Source organism: Rhinopithecus bieti, unplaced genomic scaffold, assembly GCF_001698545.2.
Source record: "Rhinopithecus bieti isolate Rb0 unplaced genomic scaffold, ASM169854v2 scaffold_25987, whole genome shotgun sequence".
Taxonomy (NCBI): Eukaryota; Metazoa; Chordata; class Mammalia; order Primates; family Cercopithecidae; genus Rhinopithecus; species Rhinopithecus bieti.
In genome coordinates, this window is record NW_016812078.1 from 21,437 (window position 1) to 42,356 (window position 20,920).

General features: G+C 38.8%; 2 protein-coding genes across 3 annotated transcripts in view; one reads left to right on the forward strand and one right to left on the reverse strand.

Annotated features, from left to right (window-relative positions):
• Positions 1-203: 203 nt before the first annotated feature.
• Positions 204-9,784, reverse strand: TRMT5 (tRNA methyltransferase 5). 2 transcript variants are annotated; one of them, XR_001889854.1, is made up of 6 exons: positions 9,674-9,784; positions 7,963-8,618; positions 6,231-6,355; positions 4,204-4,855; positions 2,643-3,924; positions 204-1,625 (listed from the first exon to the last, which is right to left on the reverse strand). XR_001889854.1 is itself a non-coding variant. In XM_017895552.1 (5 exons), the coding sequence occupies exons 1-5, from the start codon at positions 9,682-9,684 to the stop codon at positions 3,839-3,841; spliced, it is 1,530 nt and encodes a 509-aa protein (XP_017751041.1). In that variant the 5' UTR covers positions 9,685-9,784; the 3' UTR covers positions 204-3,838. The 2 variants fall into 2 exon arrangements, 1 of the variants encoding a protein (XP_017751041.1); XM_017895552.1 differs by having other exon boundaries at positions 204-3,924.
• Positions 9,785-9,873: 89 nt separating this feature from the next.
• The window catches only part of SLC38A6 (solute carrier family 38 member 6), a 67,685-nt gene continuing 56,638 nt past the window's right edge, over positions 9,874-20,920 (forward strand). Inside the window, 3 exon segments of the mRNA XM_017895553.1 lie at positions 9,874-10,093; positions 11,186-11,316; positions 13,702-13,775. Of these exon segments, the coding sequence (XP_017751042.1) occupies positions 9,989-10,093; positions 11,186-11,316; positions 13,702-13,775 (310 nt within the window). The 5' untranslated portion in view covers positions 9,874-9,988.

Genomic DNA, 20,920 nt, shown 5'->3' on the forward strand with positions numbered 1-20,920 from the left:
CTTACTATTTATTGCCTTCATTTCTTTACAGGACCTGCCAGACTTCTGAAAGCATTTGAATTTGGAATTAATGATCTAGATTAGGGTTCTTAAACATTTTCTGTAGGGCCAGATAGTAAATATTTTAGGCTTTGCAGGGTAATGAGCAAAATCGAGGATATTATGTAGGTACTTACAGAACAAGCTAAAACAAATTGCCACACTTTTTTTTCTTTCAAACTGTATCAAGCTTTATTAAAGATACTTTCCATAAACAATCATGGTATTTCAGGCAGGACATGGGCAGACAGTCATTAACAGTATACAACAACTTTCAAATTCTCTTCTTCAATGGACTATCAAAAATCAGCCACTATAAAACCCAATGAAGTCCTCATCTGATGGTCTGAACAGGGAAAGTTCAGAGTGACAGCTGACATTTCACATTTAGCATGTTGTTTAACAACTTTTCACAAGCCAACCCTGACTTTCAGGAATTGAAATGAAAATGGCAGGATTTATCTGAAGATCCACAATCTAGAAACGGAACCACTCCTCTTTTGACAGGTGCCATCTCAGTGGCATCACTGGAAAGTCCAGATTGCTAGACACACTGGTAACCAATGACTGGGGGTAAGGTCCCAACAGATGTCTGGGCTTAAGGGAGTTAAGTCTATGCTGAAAGATGGAAAGGGAAAAGAAGACATAAAACGATTTGTTTTCCATACCGTAAGGCTTTTGTGCCAAGGTGGCCATGTGTGTCAAAGTCAGGGAATCCCTCCTCCTGGGAGCCAAGAGGAAGTCTCTCAAAACTAGAAGGGAAAGGTGTTTTCCCCACATCAATCCAGCTTCAGAGACATTCTATTAGTGACATATGCCCCTTCCCCACAAAACAACAATGAAGTGTTCTGTGTGCTAACAACATAGCTTAAAAAAGTTAAAATTCTGCATTTTTATAAAACTTTAAGATAAAGAATAGTATTTCAAACCGTACAGTCACCAGAAGTACACAGCTATCAAAAATGCACACACTTCACCTGGGATCTCCAGCACCTTCCCCCTCCTTGGCAGCATCAGCTTTTCCCTTTTTCCCTTTGGGTACTTCTCCCTTCTTTGCAGGGGCCTTTTTAGGCTTGGGCTCTGGCTTTGGAGGAGCAGGTTTAGCAGACAACCTCGTGGATCTTCTCTGTGGTTCGTCCTTCACCTTGGCTCTATCTCCTTTAGCATCCCCTTCAGTCTTCCTCTTGGGCACGGTGGCAGTGGCAACAGCAGCGGGATGTGGGTGCTGGGTGCGGGACGCAGCAGCGCGCGGGCTTTGGTCGGTCCAGGGGTATCATCATTCTTGCCTCTTCTTCACACTGCTCCCACACTTTTTAATTGACAACATTCAAAATATAGTCCAATATTTTGTAATGCCTTTTTTGGTGAGAATAACGTTGCCTTTAATTAGGGTTCTAAGTAAGTGTTCCCTGTGATCAAAATCGTTTGTAAATTATTGCCTATTAATGGTTATCATTAACCATTAATACTAATGGTAATGAGATTTTACACATTTCGTCTTTAAAAATGTCTTCTCATACAGACAGGTATTGCCAAATACTGCTGTCAATCCAGGAGCAGATGAAATTAACCGAGCATATTCATCCCTTGAAAAGCATTTGTAAAATTCTATTAGATTTCTTCCCTTGAAATTTGCCTTTTAGCATGTCATTATTTTAATCACTTCTTACCGAAAATTAGATCAAATCGCCTCAATTGCAGTTAAATAGATTTTGAAATAGGGAAATTTCCTTTGCACTTGCACCCAGGTTCCTAAAAATGCTGAACTCAGAAGATACTCACTACAATTTGTGAGAATGGAAATCTCGTTTCTTGTTTTAACTTTTGTATGACAAATGTGTAAGGATATTGTGCTTCAAATACTGTGATTCAAATATCGATTGTCAAAATGACTATCATGATATGTTTCATATTAAAGTTGTTTTGCCTTGTGTTTTAGGCCATTCTTGCATTGCTATAAAGAAATACCTGATACTGGGTAATTTATAAGAAAACAGGTGTAATTGGCTCACGGTTCTGCAGGCTATAGGAAGCATAGCACTGTCATCTGCTTCTGGGGAGGCCTCAGGAAGCTTTTACTCATGGCAGAAGGCAAAATAGGAGCAGGCACTTCACATGGCGAAGGCAGGAGCAAGAATGTGTGGGGGGCGAGTGCCACATACTTTTAAACAACCAGATCTCATAACTCATTGTGAGGACACCACCAAGGGGATGGTGCTAAACCATTCACGAGGGCCACATGTAAGTGCTCACACCTGTAACCCTAACACTTTGGGAAGCCGAGATGGGAAGATCTCAAGCCTAGGAGTTCAAGGCCACATTGAGCTGTGACTGTGTCACACTCCAACCTGGGCAACAGAGCAAGACCCTGTTTCTAAGTAAAAATAAAAATAGAGTCAAAGAACCATCCAGAATCATTTCCTTTTTTAAGTGACTATTTATGTTGCTTTCAATGTCCTTAACTCTTTGAGCAACTATTCTTGCCAAAGGCCAGTAATCTTATTTTCTCTGGACATATTGAGCTGCTGCATCCAAACATAATTAATTCACACCATCAATAAATGGCTTTCTTTGCTTGGCTAACAACTGATTCACTTACTTACTTTGGTTGCAGTCTCATTTTCATTTTGTGAAGACATTCTGCTTTGATATTTCCATTTTACATTTTCTAATTTTTCTGACAGTTGCTTGCCTGTGAGTTGGGAATACTGTGATGAGTGGTTTGTTTAGTAATATCAATGGTTATTTTATTCTTTTAGCTTAGCTATTGTCATCAAATTCAACATTAAAATAATTCACACCCTACTGTACCTTAAAAGTACAACAAAGTCCACTTTTCTTGTTTTGCTATAATAGATATGTTCTGGTAATAAAAAATAAAATGTGGGTTCACGTGATATACATGGCACTCAAAATGCCGTTGTTACAACCACGTCAGTGATTTGTGATGTGCCAAACAGCAGTGTGAAGTGATGACAGTCACATTCAGTGTGTGTTGCAACCACTCAACTCTGCTATTGTTCAAGAAAGCAGCTGCAGTCCTCACTTCAGCAGCACATATACTAAAAAACTGAAATGGTACAGAGAAGATTAGCATGGTCCCTGCGCAAGGATGACATGCAAATTCATGAAGCGTTCCGTATTAAAAACAAAAAGCAGCAGCAGATGATATGTAAACAAATGAGCATGGTATATTCCAATCAAACTTTATGAACTCTGAAACTCTTAATTTCATACAATTCTTTTTAATTTTTAAAACTGATACATAATAGATGTCATACAATTTTCACATGTCACAAAATGTTCTTTTTCAACCAATGGAAAATGTAAGAACATTATTAGGCCACAGGCCATATGAAAACAGGTGGTGGGCCAGATTTGGCCTGCAGGATGTAGTTTGCCTGCCCTGTTCTAAATAATTTTATTTTTTATTACTTTTATGGTGATAGTTAATCGGCAGTAAAGGAGTAGTTATGTAAAGGACAACTACAAAGTGGCGTTAGTACCTTCCTAGTCAGTACTCAATCACCCTGCCTTCAAAAATGATTTTCCCTGAGAGAAAATATTTATTCATTTTTAATAAAAAGTAGATATGTTATAAAATAATTGTATATTATAATTTAGATAATAGGGAATGTGTTTGGTAGACTTAAAGTTTAATTGGTAATCCTCAATTTATAAAATAAGGCAAAGTATAAGGGTTCAATAGTAAAAACTGAACACTAAAATTTTATTAAATAATACACATTATATTTCACTACATGTAAATCTGGTAGGGAGATGGAGAAAACATTTCCAATTAAGTGTTTGAAGCAATTTGTGTTTTTTCGTCTGAAAAGGCTTCAGCTGTCCTCTGCCTTTTAAGAGGTGGATCTTCATGATTCTCTGTAACAAATCCAGAAAACCTATTTTAGGTAAGATATTAGCAGCTGAAAATACTCTTAAAAAAACAAACAAATAGGCATTTTTAATCTAGTCAACTTAGACATGAAATAACATTCTTGCAGATTTACTATTTTAATGAAATAGCCTTCTGTTAAGACTGAACTAACAGAGTAGCTTTGTATTAGACTGAACTAATACTGCATTAAAATTTGTAAAACTGGGAGAACTAGTCACAATTGAACAGTAAGGTTTACATCTAATTTCCCAGAAACTGCTCACCTGCATTTTTGGTCTGGTTCTTGTAGAGTACAGCAGCAGGAATCTGAAAGGTGATGCACAGCATTTCCTTGTTTGGGGCCACATTTCTTACCAGGTGAACTGAACTGCATGCCTCCAGAGAAATGCCTAACACAGCTCCAGCCCTTTGCCGAACATCCTCAGCAGGGTTAGCATCTTTGGAAAAGCTGTAACAGTGCACTATGGGAAGGAACTCATTGCTGCATGGCTGTCCATCTAAAAGCCATTTGAAAGCACTAAGAAACTCTATAGCTTTTGCTGGCAAGTTCATGACAATGTGCACAGAAGGTTTTCTTTCTTTTGACAGACCCAACAGCTGCATTAACTCTTCTTTGACTGGTCCTTGGAGGAAGTCTTTCCCATCCAAGTTGAAGATTTTCACCTTTTGGTCCACTTTATTCAATTTACAGTTGTGCAACAGCCATTTATGAGATTCAGGATTGAGATCATTGGCAAATACAGTGCAGTTTTTCTTTGCTACTGGAATGGCAAAGGGCCCAACCCCAGCAAAAACATCAAATAGGACATCCCCAGGCTTGAGAAGCTCTGTGATACGGCTGTGTTCTGTAGACAGACGGGGATTCCAATAGACTTTTGAAAAATCAAATTCATAGGTATACTTGTTTTCTCGAACCTGAAAAAAAGTGTTATGCTTTTGGTTAATCTCCTTGGTCCTAAATCCTAACCATTGATACTGGATAGGTGTGTAAACACACAGGCAAACACATACACATTTAAATTTACTACTGTAAGAGCCAAACAACAGTGCCTTTATAGGCATTTTAATTAGATTCCTGGTGTTTATGCTATTCCTAGGGCCAGTTAATATACTGCATTAGACTTCTTCGTGAGAAAAAGTCATCTCTTTAAAGCCAAATGGCTCTCTATCTCAATCCTATAGGGCCATGGCCATAAAGTAGTTACCGTATCACATGAGGAATTTTTCAGACAGGCCAATTAACTGGCTTAATTATACTCTTATGTCACCAGATAGACAAGACCTAAAATTTTGAAACAACACACCACCCATATCTTCACGGTGGGTAGCCAAGTTGCAGACAGTACTTCTATGCAGTAAACAAGCTTCCCTCCTTATTTAGTTTTGTGTTTGTAAAAGGGAGCCATGGTAGATGTGTCACTGAATTTTGAGGTATTTTACTATGTTTTTAGACAGCTACTTGAACTTTGCAAATTTTATGTCTATAAATTAGAGCCAGTGTATAGAATGAATCATTCCCAGCTTCTCTTTCCCAAATTTGGGTTTTCGTGGGTAAACTAAATATATACAGTGAAGCTAATTCTTGAACAAAAGACTTTTTAACATTTCTTTTGGGTTTATTGTAGTAGACACCTTATAAAACAGAAAATAAAACTTAAGTTACAGTCATGGAGTATGACCTCAGCCATCATCTTAAACTCATTAATATATGGATGAAGAATCAAAGGCCAGAAAGTTCCTAAGTTTTATAAATCTAATAGATACATCTTCCATCTTGTGCTTTCCAGGACCTTAATTCCCAATTTGTATGTATTTTTTTTTCCTCCTCCCAACCATATCAGATACTTCTGGCCAAATTATTAAGGTTACAGAGGTGGAAATGTTTCTGCAAATTTCTGCCAACTAAAAGTCTTTCTGGGTATAACCTAGAAGGTTTAAATATATTTTGAGAACTATTTTATACATACTGTTCTATAACTTGCTTTTTGTCACTTATATTGCTTTCTGGCAATTGTCCATTGTCAACCTATCAATGGACCACTTATTTTAACAAATATGCAGCTGAAAAAACTTCAGTGATGGAAATATTCCATTGTATCACTGTATGAGAATTTAACCAATTCTGCTGAAAAGGCTTTATCAATGTTATTCCATCAATAGCATACATAAGTGATCACATTCTCACATACTCATCAATACTGGCTGTTATAAGTATTTTAAATCTTTGTCATCTATTCTGATTCTAAACATAATATTGATATACACCTTACTTGGAGATAATAAAACATACCTTTGTCATCATGTTCTGCTCGCCAGATAGCACTTCCATATGGAAATTTCGGTACATATTGTCAATATTATTTATTTTATTTACTGCTGAGGTGATTCCTGGATTTTTATCAATCATAACCTGGCCTAAAAGAAAAAATGAAAATCCATAATACTGCCTATTGGTTGCAAAATAAAAGCTAAAATTGTTAATATGAAACAGAAATGAGTTGTATTTCTTTTGGTTGATAGTTTGATAAAGAGTGCACCTACTGTGTGTAATGTGGTATGCAATTTAAAAAATTCAACAGATGACTAAAGTTAATGTCTGACAGTCGCCAATACACACACACAAAATGTTGGGTACATATATAAGAAAACATTTTGAGGAGTTTGGGTCTACCTAATGTTTTTTCCATGTTTCCCTGAATCTTTTCAAATAAGCCAATAAACAAGGAACCAAAAAGGTAGATCACAGGGAACTGGGAAAGAATGGAAAGAGACGTAAAGAACCCTGGCAACAAATGGACTCAGAAAACAGTAAAACATCTGCCGGTTCCACTGGCCTCAAGCCAAATGTCTGTTTTACTGTGGCTTTGGAACAAATGCCCCCACTTTAGAAATACATGCCAGCAAAACAATGTTTCCCCCCCAAAAACTAAATAAATAAACAGATTCTTTAGAGTCCTATCTAAATTAAATGTTCATTTACTTCAGAGCAGAAAAGCTACAGAACTGGCATACTCATGGCCTTTTGATGAATCTATTTTTTTAGTTAGCACTTTAAAAAACTTATAAAAATCTATATGCTATTTCATTGCATAACTTGACTTATAAATCAGCACACAGTACCCAATTATACAATATCCTGAAATACAACCAGCATTTGTCCAATTTCTGATAATCAGATACTTGTTTTTTAATATAGTATCAATAAACAAATTAATCATTGTTCTTACCCTGTCTGCTTCATGTATCTGAACTCAACTTTTAAGGTATGGAATTTAGTTTGAAATAAGGAATGAAATTTATAAATTTTTAAAAACTATTCTGAAGGTCTATAGTAAAAGCTTTAAAATTACTACTGTATGAAAATGTTTCACTTTTAATGTATGAGTGCCTCTATGAAAGAAAGCTTATAAAATGGGAATGCCAGAGGAATGTTTGAGTTAGGGTAGGGAGTGCCTCATAGGAAAGCCTAGACTTGATATTTGTACCCAGTCACAATTACAAGGATCTGTTTAAGTATTTATGTTACCACTATCCATTATTACTCCCTTCATCAATAAAAACAAAAGAAATGTGTAACAGGACAGTATGGTGCTTGATATATTGTAGAGGCTCAATTGGTTGAATCAATGAAAGCATAAGTAAACATCTTGCACTTTTGACTATAAAGTACCAAATTTATGAAACCTAGTATTTAACATAGCCCTGAAGGCCTAACAAGTCTTGTGTACCAAAAAAATATCTCCTCAATGTAGCTGCCAAAGCATGTGATTCAAGTTTAATCTACACTGATGTATTGATGTACACAAAAGCCTGATCCAATATTTGGAACTTGCTATGATTCTAAAGAAGATATTCCAAAATGGCCCTTCAAAGAGGGTATATAGCTCAAGATCTAGCTTAAAGTTAACATGACAAAATGTTCTGCCTCTGTAACTTGGCGTTAAAAAAAATAATTTTTAAAGCTAAAATTAACAATTTGCAAATTCCCTTCAAATACATGAATATTACTATGACACACGTACCAATTAAATGTTTGAAAGGCAGCTGATGATCTCGAAGGTTCAGGTGTGCAATATGTCCAACCCTGCTAAATCCTGAAGTTACATCTTGACCTTCAGGAAGCACAGCTCTCAAGATTTCTTCTGACTTAAAGTTTTCATATGTTAGTTCCAAATTATATTTAGAGATCTGTGGACTGACATTAAGCTGCTCTAAAACACTGAGTTCTGCTTTTTCAAAGGAATCATGAGTAAATATTTTATAGGGATCCAACATGATTAGTCTACTTTCTTTATCTTCTGGATCTTCAATCACACGTTTTATGCCTGGGCGCTGCAACGCTGCCCTTCTTAGGGATCGCATCAATCTACCGACTATTTCTTTCCTCACTTTAAGCACTGGAATGTTGACTGTCTTTCTAAAAGCTGTTCTATCAAGTTTTGTCATGCCTCGGACATCAGAGGGTGGTGAAAACAATTCAGAGTCTCTCTCATGTGTTTCTATTTCTGGCATGGTTGAGAATCTTTTTCTTTGACCCAGTAAGAAAATACCAGGTGCTTCCGAAAGCGTCTGTGTCAGGGATGTCCAAGCTAGTGGAATCAACGATTTTGATTCAGTTATGCTATGGCTTTCCAGTTTCAGAAGTCTTCTTGAGAATCCAAATGGCCTCCATAAGATCCTTAAAAAATAAAAAAAAATTCACACACGACAGCTTTTGAGAATAAAAATCTAAATTCTACTATCTCAAATAACCTGCTAAATGCTGTCAAATAAAACGTTTAGTGGTGTGTGGGAAGTATACTATCTTTTCCAGAACAGGATGACTTTTTCAGGAAGTCATATTAATGGTAGATCATAGTGGTATATATTAAATTTACACTTTCAATCCACTGCTGCCAGTTCAGAGGGCTTAGTGATGGATCAGCCATACTCAATGATCCTCTACACCCACAATTTTCTAGATAATACATTTGGGATTGGAAGGCTGAAGTATGAGTTAAATGGTCATCTGTAAATGAAAGAGTCATTATATATGACCATTACTAGTGGCGATATTTATTAGGATAGTTTCATGGGTGCTTATTGTGTCAGATGCTGCGCTAAATGCTTTATGTATATTATCAATCTTGGGAGGTGTGCAGTACTGCGCCCTCATTTTGTAAATGAGTAAACGAAAGCTCAGAAGTAAGGTAACCCATCCAAAGTCTCCCAGCTGGTAAGTGGCTAAGCATGGATCAAAACCTAGTTTTGGCTGACTTCGGTGCCTGTGTTCTTAATATATTGCTCTGTTGTTTTGGATGCTTTACTGCCACATGTCCTGCCTTTAACTAGAGGCTTCTGTATTTGAGGACGAGAGCTTTGCTGAGTGTTATATGCATAGTATCAGTTATTCACTGTTTTCTAAAATACCAAAGAATTTACTTGTAAGGGGAAAGGGCCGTGTCCCAGAATCCTGTAAAGCAACGAAGTCTTTCACTGTCAAGAGATCAAATTAGGTCCAAATGGGTGACCCTGGATAAATTACTATGAGTCTCGGTTTTCCCATCAGTAAAATGTGGCGAAAGGCTTTTGAAACATTCCTTACTATCCAATACCTCGAATCTAAGCTCAGCACCTAAGCGGGTGGGTGACCTCACGATGTTTTTGTGCCCAGGCAGCACGAGGCGGAGAGCAGCCCTGGGCGGGCTGGTACCTCCCCTGGACCATTAGCCCCTAACGAGGCCGCCACCTTACCAAAGCACCATTCCAATTCCCCACGTCGCTCTGCAGCTGGATCCGCAAGCCGACCCCTCACCTCCCGCTCCGGTACCGATCGGATGTGGGTCGCGAGTGGATGAGTTGGTCTTCTATGACATCATCACTGTTCGCCGCGGAGAGGGCGAGCGTCATCAGATCACGTCGACTCGCTCCTCTCCTTCCCGGCCCTGGTGAAGTACGGAACGCCGGAAGGGCCTGGCTCAAAGCTCCGCCTCTGGCGCGACCGACTACCGGAGCGCAGGGCAGAGGTAGAGGCTCGCAGATGGACATGGTAGTCAGCTGGAGAGCAGCATGGAGGCGTCCTGGGGGAGCGTCAACGCTGAGCGGGGCTGGTATGTCTCTGCCCAGCAGCCTGAAGAAGCGGAGGCCGAAGAGTTGAGTCCGTTGCTAAGCAACGTAAGTGCGCTCTGTTCGCTTCCCAGCACTGACACCCGCCGACTTCCCTCAAGTGCCTGCCAAATAAGACCCAGAAAAGGAGGACCGCACCGGGAAAGGGGAGATGCTGGAGCCTGAACCCTGGGGGATGGGGCCCGAAAGTAGCCGCCGAGATTCAGATGAGATTGGCGCAGTTATGAATGTGATAGCAGCCTAGCATACTCTAGAAAGAAAAGATGAAAAGCGTCGGGTGGAAGAGATGCAGCGTTTAGTGCATGATGGGATGAGCGGCCCTAGGATTATGTACTCACTGCTGTTAGTATCTTTGTCACCTTATTTTCTCCAGTCTCGTGAGGTCTTTGCAAGAGTCACAGGATTTTCCTTTTCCGACTTAGTCATGGAGGGAGGGAGAGTAATACACATTTTAATACAGAAATTCTTAGCGGCAGAATGGAAGTGGCTTGATAGTAAGGGTTATAGCACGTTCCTGACCCTAAAGCCTGTGCAGTGGGCACTCCGCTTTTTAACTCGAGTCCTAGGCACTGTTCTCAGGACTTTGTTCCCAAAGCTGTTTGTGGGGAGGGGGATGTTTTCGGGGATACCGCCAGAACAACGTGAATTGCTTCTATTTATACTATTGTCGTTGCAAGGTATTCCTGACCATCCTTCCAGTTTGGTAGAACTAATTCATTAGATATATAAGTAGAGATTAGTTGTGCAGTCCAAGAAATTGAGGAGGAACAACTGTCCACGGCAGGCGCAGGTTGACTCAGCAATTCTTTAGTAATCACATGAGCTGAGGCCATATCTCTCCTCTCCCTCCCCACCCCATTCCTATCCTATCTTCATTTCTTGCAGTCACAAGGTTAGTCATGGCCCTTCCTGAACCCTACCTGTCTTGTGTACTGGTGGAAACCCTAAATTCCTGGAGCTGTACTAGTGGGAGGTGGGAAGGAAAGGAAAGGAAACTAGTGTTGGTTAAGCAACTAGTATGTCATACAAAGCCTGGTGGTTTGCAGCTTTTTTCCATAATCTTTCATTTATGGAATTTCTTCACGAAATTTTAACTTCACCATCCAAACATTTAACATTACTAAATTTGTGTGCTTACAGGAACTTCACAGACAGCGATCCCCAGGTGTTTCATTTGGTTTATCAGTGTTTAATTTGATGAATGCCATCATGGGAAGTGGCATCCTTGGCTTAGCTTATATTATGGCTAATACTGGTATCCTTGGATTTAGGTGAGTCTTCGTATTTTACCATCACATTTGTTTTCCATTTTGATAATATACTGAGAAGCAGAGAGATAGATTCCAGAAGCTGCTATTATACAATTTATTTATTTTATTTATTTATTTTTATTTTTTATTTTTTGAGACGGAGTCTTACTCTGTCACCCAGGCTGGAGTGCAGTGGCGTGATCTCGGCTCACTGCAAGCTCCGCCTCCTGGGTTTACACCATTCTCCTGCCTCAGCCTCCCGAGTAGCTGGGACTACAGGCGCCCGCCACCTCGCCCGGCTAGTTTTTTGTATTTTAGTAGAGTCGGGGTTTCACCGTGTTAGCCAGGATGGTCTCGATCTCCTGACCTCGTGATCCGCCCGTCTCGGCCTCCCAAAGTGCTGGGATTACAGGCTTGAGCCACCGCGCCCGGCCACAATTTCTAATTAAGTTATTTCTGGGGTTTTAGCATTGTTCTTGCTATTGTTGCTGGTCTGTACCTTGGAGGGATACCACATAGCTTCTTAAATACAAAAGTGTGACTAGTTTTTAAAAATGGGAAATTGATCCACATTTCATTTATAATGAAATATGCCACTTAAGAGTGGCATATTCATTGTGTCTCCTTGGCCAAAGTGAATCAAAGCCATGCAGATTAACTTCCAAATTGCAGTTTTGTGAGTGCAAATACAACACATATTCTTTTCATTCCTCGCTCTCTCTTTGTATTGTTAAGTAGTCTTATTTCACTTTCTGAGGCCAGGCATGTGTTTTGTGCCTGTTCTTTTTTATGTTTCAGAACTTGGCTTGTAGGCCAGTTTGTCCAGAATAGAAGACAATCCTGGATATTCTGTGCTCTCATAGTACTTTGTATATTCATTTTGTTATTATAATTGTTACAATGATATGTGTGGAAATTAATAGTCCCACTTAACTGAAATCCTTTATAACTGGAGGTCAAGGCAGGTGGATCACTGGAGCCCAGGAGTTTGAGACCAACCTGGGCAAGATGGTGAAACCCCATCTCTGCCAAAAATACAAAAATTAGCTTGGTGTGGTGGAGTGTGCCTGTAGTTCCTAGCTACTTGGGAGGATTGCTTGAACCTGAGAGGTTGAGGCTGCAGCGAGCCATGATCGGGCCACTGCACTCCAGCCTGGGTGACAGAGCGAGATCCTGTCTAAAAAATTTTAAAAAATAGAAAAAATCCTTTGTAACTGGACCTTATCCTTAGCATCTAGCACCACAAGGCTAATAGAATGAATGAATGACAAGTTGGGTTTGTTTGTCAGTAGAAACAGATCTATTTACTAGGAACTTTAAAATGCCTAGGGAGTCTCTTTTAGGTTTATTTCCTGCTTTTATTCCAAATTTTTTGATAAGCAAAGCAACTTTTAAGTAACCCAACTTGCTTTTATTATGGAATGTATTCACAAACTTTCGTTATTTTTAAAATTAAAAACTATATGTGACACCTTAAGCAAGACATAGAGGACTTGTTTTGGTTCTCTTTGAAAATCATAATTTATGCACCAGGGTTTACATGCAATATATACTGCTGAATGTGTGCCCACCCAGTCATATCAACCATCATTTTTGGTGATGCTAAACTCTTATTTTGTGAAATTCCTGATGTCAGTTTAATGACATGTGTACTTTTACCTCTCAATTTTGTTATTTATTAACAAGTATTAACTGGACCACAGAGAGAAAATTTCTTCAATAACTGGGGCAGTTCTTTGGGGATAGCTGTACAGAAGCTTGTCCTGCCGGTATGAATAGGAAATTATCTAAGTTTTTTCTTTCACACTGTTGGTGAGAGGACCTCAATCATTACATTATTTGCACATTTTTCAAATTGCATCATTAGAGATATGTTAACTACATTGGTTTAGTTTGGTTTGGAGAGTGTGTGTGTTTAATAGATGCTAGAAAATACAGTCTAAATAAATCTTAAATACACGTTAATAAGGTGAAGGTGTGATAAGGAGGCCCACATCACTGGAAGTAGAGAGGGGAAGGGAAAAAGAGAAGACAATGAGATTGCATAAGTAAAACTTCTACTTAGACTCAAAATAAGAAGAAAACCAGTCAGAAAAGGGAAATATTACAAGATTATTTAATGGCTGATTCAGCAGTCAGCAGACAATAATGCAAAATGAGGAAGTTTGCTTGTATTTTAAATAAGTTTGGTTTTTATTTCTTTTTTGATTTTAAAATCAGTACATTTTCATTTAAATAAAATGTGGTAAATACAAAAAAGTAGAAAAGTATCTTCTTAATTTCCTAAATGAACATAATTCAACTACTCAGAGATAGTTCCTGTGAATATTTGACTGTTAAGAAATTTGTTTTGTAAAAAAGACAAACTTTTGGGAGGATTTGACCAGGTGTTCTTTTATGTTTTAGCTTCTTGCTGCTGACAGTTGCTCTCCTGGCTTCTTACTCAGTCCATCTTCTGCTTAGTATGTGTATTCAGACAGGTAAGTAAAAATATTATGCTGCTTCATTTAATAAAGCAGTCCCTTGAGTTTGTATCTACATATAGAATTGGATGTCTCAAATCTAATATCCAGTGAGCATACATTTTTATTAGATAGGGTGATCGGAATGGAGAATTTGAAAAACCAGATATACAGACCCAATACTGTGGGAGAATATCCAAGCACAGGGTGGGAGAAGGTAACTAGCATTTTTGCCTGCTTTCCTCCACAACACATAACCTAATTTTCTGGAGTAGAGTAGGTTATGGGAGGATCTAAAAGGTGTTGAAAGGATCCAAACCTTATGCTTATGGGGAAATCATTTTCTCGAGGAGAGAACACATTCCCAGAGCTACTGCTGCCTTCCCTGCCCCCATCTACCTGCTAGTCAGAGGTAGGGATGGCAGAATTAGGATTGTAGGAAGTAAGGTCACAAAGCTTTAATTTATTTAGATGCGTTTTGTATTTTTAATTGCAAGTCTAGAATAGGGTAGTTTCTTCCTAAGAGAAATAACTATGTGCAGTTAATTCAATATATTTGTGTCTATTTTTTTTTTCCATTTGGAATTTTATTATGCAATTCAGTCATGTATTGAATAAGTTCTTTTAGGATCCAATAAATAAAAGTATATGAATTATAGAAGTGCTTTTTTAAGGTTTTCCTTTTGTCATTAACGAATATTCTGTGTTCGTAAGTCCTGGTCTTTTTATCTGTCTAGTCTCTTTTATCTTTGGATTAGGTCAGCTTTGATGCAAAAATCATGGGTTTAATTCTTATATGGATGAATTCATTTTGCTCTATCTGGCCTTGTGATTTTCAGATTTTAAGAAGAAAAGTAGATACACAAAATAGATAAAAATGGATTTCTTAATTCATTTAGTATTTCTATAAAAGAATACCTGATTCTGCATAATTTATAAGTAAAAGAGGTTTATTTTGCTCATAGTTCTACAGGCTCTGCAAAAAGCATGGCCCTTCTTATGAGGGGCTTCTCTGCTCCATCTGCATCTAGTAAGGGGCTCAGGCTGCTTTCATTCATTGTGGAAGGTGAAGGGGAGCCAGGATGTGCAGAGATCACATGGCAAGAGAGGAAGCCAGAGAGGAGGGTCGTGCCCGGTTCTTTTTAACAACCAGCTCTCATGAAACTAATAAAGGTAAAAACTCACTCATTACCCCAAGTAAGGCACCAAGCCATTCATGAGGAATCTGGCCTCAGGGCCCAAACACCTCCCCTTTGGCCCTACCTCCAACACTGGAGATCTGATTTCAACATGAGATTTGGAGGAGTCTGACAAACCAAACTATATCAGTGAGACTATTCTGTGCTGAAAGAGGTGAGAGAAGCCCAGTGATGTTTCTTAAGAATTTTAAGACTCTTCAGAATAATTCTGAAACCACTGCTCTACTTTGTTTTCCTAAAACCTGTCCATCATCAGAAACACCCTTAGATCTTTTATGCACAGAGAGTTCTAAGCCTCAGGGATTCTAATTTCAAAAATCTGAGGTGAGACTCAAGAATATGTTTTTAACAAGGCAAAACCAGTTTAGGATCCATAGTTTATAGCTCTAACTTGTGCCAGTGGTTTGGCCATCCAATGCCAGATATGTTTTTAACAAGTCCTCCAGGTGATTCTTATGCAAATCTAGTTTAGGATTAATAGTTTATAGCCACAACTTCTAACAGTGCTTTGGCCGTCCAGTGCATGCCTCTGCTCTCAAGGGGCTTGGGTGAATGTGCAGACAGATAAAAATACTAGGAAACAGTACAAATATTAATCCTAAAGTGACAGGTTGTTCATAAAAGCATCCTGAATTTAGGAATAATAGCTTTTGATAAATATATTTGTAAATCCTGCTGAAACTTGAATTTTAATTGCATGTATTGAAATTTTGTTTCATGTGAAAAAAATTTTACTTAATTATGATACTTTAACATGTTGGTAGATTCTTTTAATTCATTCTATTAAAAGATTAATACTCAGTCAACTACGTGGCAATTGTGTCTTTCAAGCTTCATTTTAAAACTTCATTTTAGTTTTAATTAAAGTAAAATATTTTATTAATTTCAGTTATGTGGGAGTAGTATTCAGTGTGTGGAGATTTCTAAGTAATGTTAATTTTTTACTCCTTCAGTTCACATGTATTTAACTTTAAGATTCTGATACTGTGTTTGTTCTTTTCTGTAACTCTGGGGCTTATGAAGTGAATATATCTGTTTCTCTTTCTTTTCTCTTTTTCTTTGATTTCTGTAGCCTACTTGGGCCCATGAACTAACTACTTCATGGTTCTGCCTGCACATTGACGCACCTGTCTTCCGTTGATTGAATTCCTTCAATCTTTGTAAAATTGTCTATGGAGGTAGGCTTTTCTTTTTTTGTTTTCAATACATACATTCATATATAAAGACTAGAGAATAATATGTAACTAACTCTCCCCCAACAGTTTGTTGGTCTATCATAAGAGTATTATGCTCAGATTGAATTCATTGGTAAGAGAAAGAGCTATCATGAGTTTTTATAAATAACTTCTTCATTTATTTGCTGGAGGCAAAGGGTAAAGAGAAATTTTCATCTTTATAAAAGTAAAGGATTTCTTCGCATGAAATTCTACTTTAGATTTTTGGTCTATCAGGACTTTTCATGGGAGCTGAGGTGGCATATAAAGAACATTATTCTCTTCAGCCTTAGTGTGTCATCTATAAAATGGCAGTGATAACACTTCCCTCTTGGAATTGTTCTGAGAATGAAATAAAATAATGTATATGAAATGTCAAGTCCTTGGCAAATGAGTTGTCACTGGGGCAAAAATCCCTAAAGATTGCAGGGTGTTGTACACACTGCTGTCTCAGAAATAGTTGGTTTGTTGCCATTCTTTTGGAATACTTCTCATGCTCTGGTACTAAACCCACAGCTCCGCTCCACTGGCTTCCATGTCACTGTCAACTGGAGAGAATGAGAGTCCTAGAACTCTCCATACCTCTGGCCAAACCACAACTCCCTAGTCCTTGATCCCTACTACTCACTGCATTGTCACCATTATTTGCCTTGAGACCATTTGGACTATGACATTATACCATTTATCTCAATTTGTGTTAGTAATTTCAAGTATATTAGTTTGTATTTCATTTCTCAGACTCATCCCATATGGTTGTCATCTGTTTCTGACCTCATCTTCCACTGCTCTCTAACTCCTGAAACCCTTCCACTGTGCTCTCTGGAACTCACAGTCAATCATCAGCAAAACTCACATGTCTCTAATTCTCTTCTGAACATTTCTGTTTGTTTCTTACTCTACGAGAACCTCATCTGAGGCTTCCCTATAGTTATCTCAAGTGGTCAGTCTTTTCTCTTATGTCTCTCATACTAATCTGAAGATGGTATAGGTGTCCTGTTTGTCCCACATTTCTGCTTCTCAACTGTCTTCCTCTCCCTGAACCCCCCAACTTTTAATCTCATGAATATATACCATCTACAGCTCTCCTTACTGTTGTCATCTATAGACTCCTAGACCATTTCCTGTCATTTCATGAACGTTTTAGCTAAATTTTAGCTTCTACTTGCCTTTTAGTTTCTTCAGTATTACCCCGTTATAATTCTGGATGATTTCAATATCCATGTAGCTAATCCTTGTAATGCTTTCAGTTCCTGAACCTCTTCTTCTCTAATGATCATATTCTCTACCTACACTGGCCACTTATTTTTTTCCATGGTCATACCATTGATCTTGTCACTACCCAAATAGCATTTGTTAGTATCTGCCCATCTGCCACCACCGTCTCCTATGTTTCTAACTCACCCTCTCAAGTACTTCAACTCTGACAGTTTTCACCCCTACCAAGATTTCCATCAATTCATTGATCCTACCGCCTTTGCACTGACCCCCCCACAGCCATGCTTATTTCCCTCTTTATCCAGTTGAGGTTTTGTAGTATGTTATTTAATCCCTTTCCTATCCCTTGAACCATCATATTTCCTTGGCAAAATTCCAACCCTAGTTAAATATAACTCTGCCTACTTCACATTTGCACCCATGCATTTGAATGTTCCTGAAGAAAAGCACAACCATGCAGACTGATATCACTATAATTCAATGTCTAGTGGGCCTATGATGCTATCACACAATTCTGGTTCACTTCTTTAGTTCGTCACTCCATTCAACTCATTCATCTACTGTCTAGGAGATTGCTTTTTTGTATCTTCTCCTTTCTGTCAAACCTTCGACACTTTTTTCTTTGATTTTACCCATAACTGATATTCTTCACTTTCTGTTTCACTGAAAAAACAGAAGCAATCATAAAAGAATTTCATAAGCTCTTGCCACCACTTATTTATCTTGCTCATATACTCTGTTCCTTGGGATGAATTCTTTGTGTTTATATCTAAGGCCTACCCCTCCACTTGTGCTATGATCCCACCTGCTCTTGCCTATATCACTCCAGCCACTTTCTCCCTTCTTTCTTGGTCCTTTTCTACCATTTCCTTCCTATAACTACAAATAGACTAGTTTGTCTCATCTTAAAAATCTCTTTGACTTCGCATCTTTTGAATATGCCTCATGTCTTCATGACAGTACTTCTTATAATTGTCTAAACTAGGCCAGGTGTGGTGTCTCATGCCTGTAATCCTAGCACTTCGGGAGGCAGACGCAGGAGGATCACTTGAAATCAGGAGTTTGAGACCAGCCTGGGCAACAGGGCGAAACCCCATCTTTACAAAAAAAAAAAATTTGCATGAGGTGACATGAGCCTAGCTACTACTGGGGCAGCTGAGGCAAGAGAATCACTTGAGCCAGGGAGGCAGAGGTTGCAGCGAGCCGAGATCATGCTGTTGCACTTCAGCCTGGGGGACAGGAGTGAAACCCTGTCTCAAAACAAAAAAATAATCATCTAAACCAGATATCTCCAGTTTCTCTCCTCTCACTCCTGTCAGGCTTTTCCACTGAAACTGTTGTACCAGTGACTTCCACATTGCTAAATCCAATGGTCAATTCTCAGTCAGCAGCATGTGACACAACTGATAACTCCTTCCTCTCTGAAAGATGAGTCACGCTGTCCTAGCTCTTCCTGTTTCATTAAAGACTCCTTTTCTCTTCTGTTGAATTCTCTTAATCTCCCCATCCTCTAAACATTGGTGTACCCCTGGGACTATTTCTCTGATCTCTTTTCTTTTCTTTCTTTATTTTTTTATTTATTTTTTTTTTTGAGATAGAGTCTAACTCTGTCACCCAGGCTGGAATGCAGTGGTGTGATTTTGGCTCACTGTAACCTCCGCCCTGCAGGGTTCAAGTGATTCTCCTGCCTCAGCCATCCAAGCAAGTGGGATTACAGGCATGTATCACCACACCCAGATAATTTTTGTATTTTTAGTAGAGACAGGGTTTTTCCATGTTGGCCAAGCTGGTCTCGAACTTCTGGCCTCAAGTGATCCACCCACCTTGTCCTCCCAAAGTGCTGGGATTACAGGTGTGAGTGATTTCTTTTCTTTTACACTCAGTCTTGGGCTCATGGTGATTCTGAAATGTATATCCCTGGCCTGGAACTCTCCCCTGAATTTTAGTCTCATCTCCAGCTGCCTCCATGACATCTCCACCTAGGTGTCTAACAGCTCAGATTTATAAAATTCCCCATCTTTGTACTACCAGTCTACACTTTCTACTGTTCCCATCTAAGTAAATGGTAATGTCTTTCTTCTAATTGCTTAGGCCAAAGATCTTTAAGTTATTCTGTATCTCTCCTTTTTCACCTCATTCTGAATGTTCAATCCATGCCATACTGTTCCCTTCACATCAAAAAAAAATTTTTTTTGAGATAGTGTCTTGCTCTGTGGCCCAGACTGAAATGCAGTGATGTGACCATAACTCACTGCAGCCTCGACCTCCTGCCTCAGCCTCCTGAGTAGCTGGTAACCACAGGCACACATCACCATGCATGTCACCACACCTAGCTAACCTCAGCCTCCTGAGTAGCTGGTACTGCAGGCTATGCACATCACCACACCTGGCTCATTTTTAAATTTTTTGCAGAGATGGGCTCTTACCACGATGCCTAGGCTGTTTTCCAACACCAGCTCAAGCAATCCTCCTGCCTTGACCTCCCAAAGTGCTTGGGATTACAGGCATGAGCCATCGTGCCTGGCCAAAAAATTAATAATCTGATTTTTTTCTCATTTAATTGCTACCACTCATCTTCAGTTACTATTACCACCATCAAAAGTAATAGCTTATCTTTTTGTTTTTACTTCCACTCTTACTTCCTGCAGTCTATTCTTAACAAAACAACCATGATGATCCTGTTAATGTAAGTTGGGTCATAGCATTCCTTTGCTCAAAATCCTCCAGTTGTTTCCCAGTTCAATCAAAGTAAAAGCAGAAATCATTACAAAGTCCAACACAAGTCTTCTGCCCTTTTTATCTCCTTGATTTATCTTCCAGTACTCCCTCACTTGTTTCAGTCACACTTTTAATTTTCGTCTTATGTAACATTTACTTATATAGCACTTAGCATCATTCTAAGGACTTTATGAATATTCATTTAATCTTCATAATAATATTACGAAGTAAGTACCAATATTATTTCTATTTTTTGAAATGAGGTAACTGTGGCTCAGAGAGGTTAAAGTAACTTGTCCAAGAGAGGTGAAAGTAACTTCCCAGTTAGGAAGTATAGGAGGCAGGATTCAAACCCACACAGTCTGGCTCTAAAATTGTGCTCAGTATTCCCCAGTTGTGCTGGGTAGTCTCCTGCTTCCATACCTTTGTGCTTTCTGTGCTCTTCTTGGGCATTTCTTCCCCCAGTTTCCCACATGGCTTTGCTCACTCATCACCTTCAAGGCTTTGACAAATCTTACCTCTTCTGTGAGATCTTTTTATACTATCTCATTTAAAATTACAAGCAGCAATGGTTGATCTACAGTGTCATCAGGGAAAGAGGATCTGCCTTTCTGTTCCATTATTCTTGTGTGTGCCTTCCCCATCCTTGAGGTCTAGGATGACTTGTGGAGTGCAGACATCGCATCCGTGTTCTAGAGAGCAGAAAGAGAGAAGGGGATACCTACCAACTGAATCTCACTTAAGACTCTCTCTTCTTGCTGCCAGAACTTAATATGCCCAATGGCCATACTAAATTGCATAGGGGCCTAGAAAATGT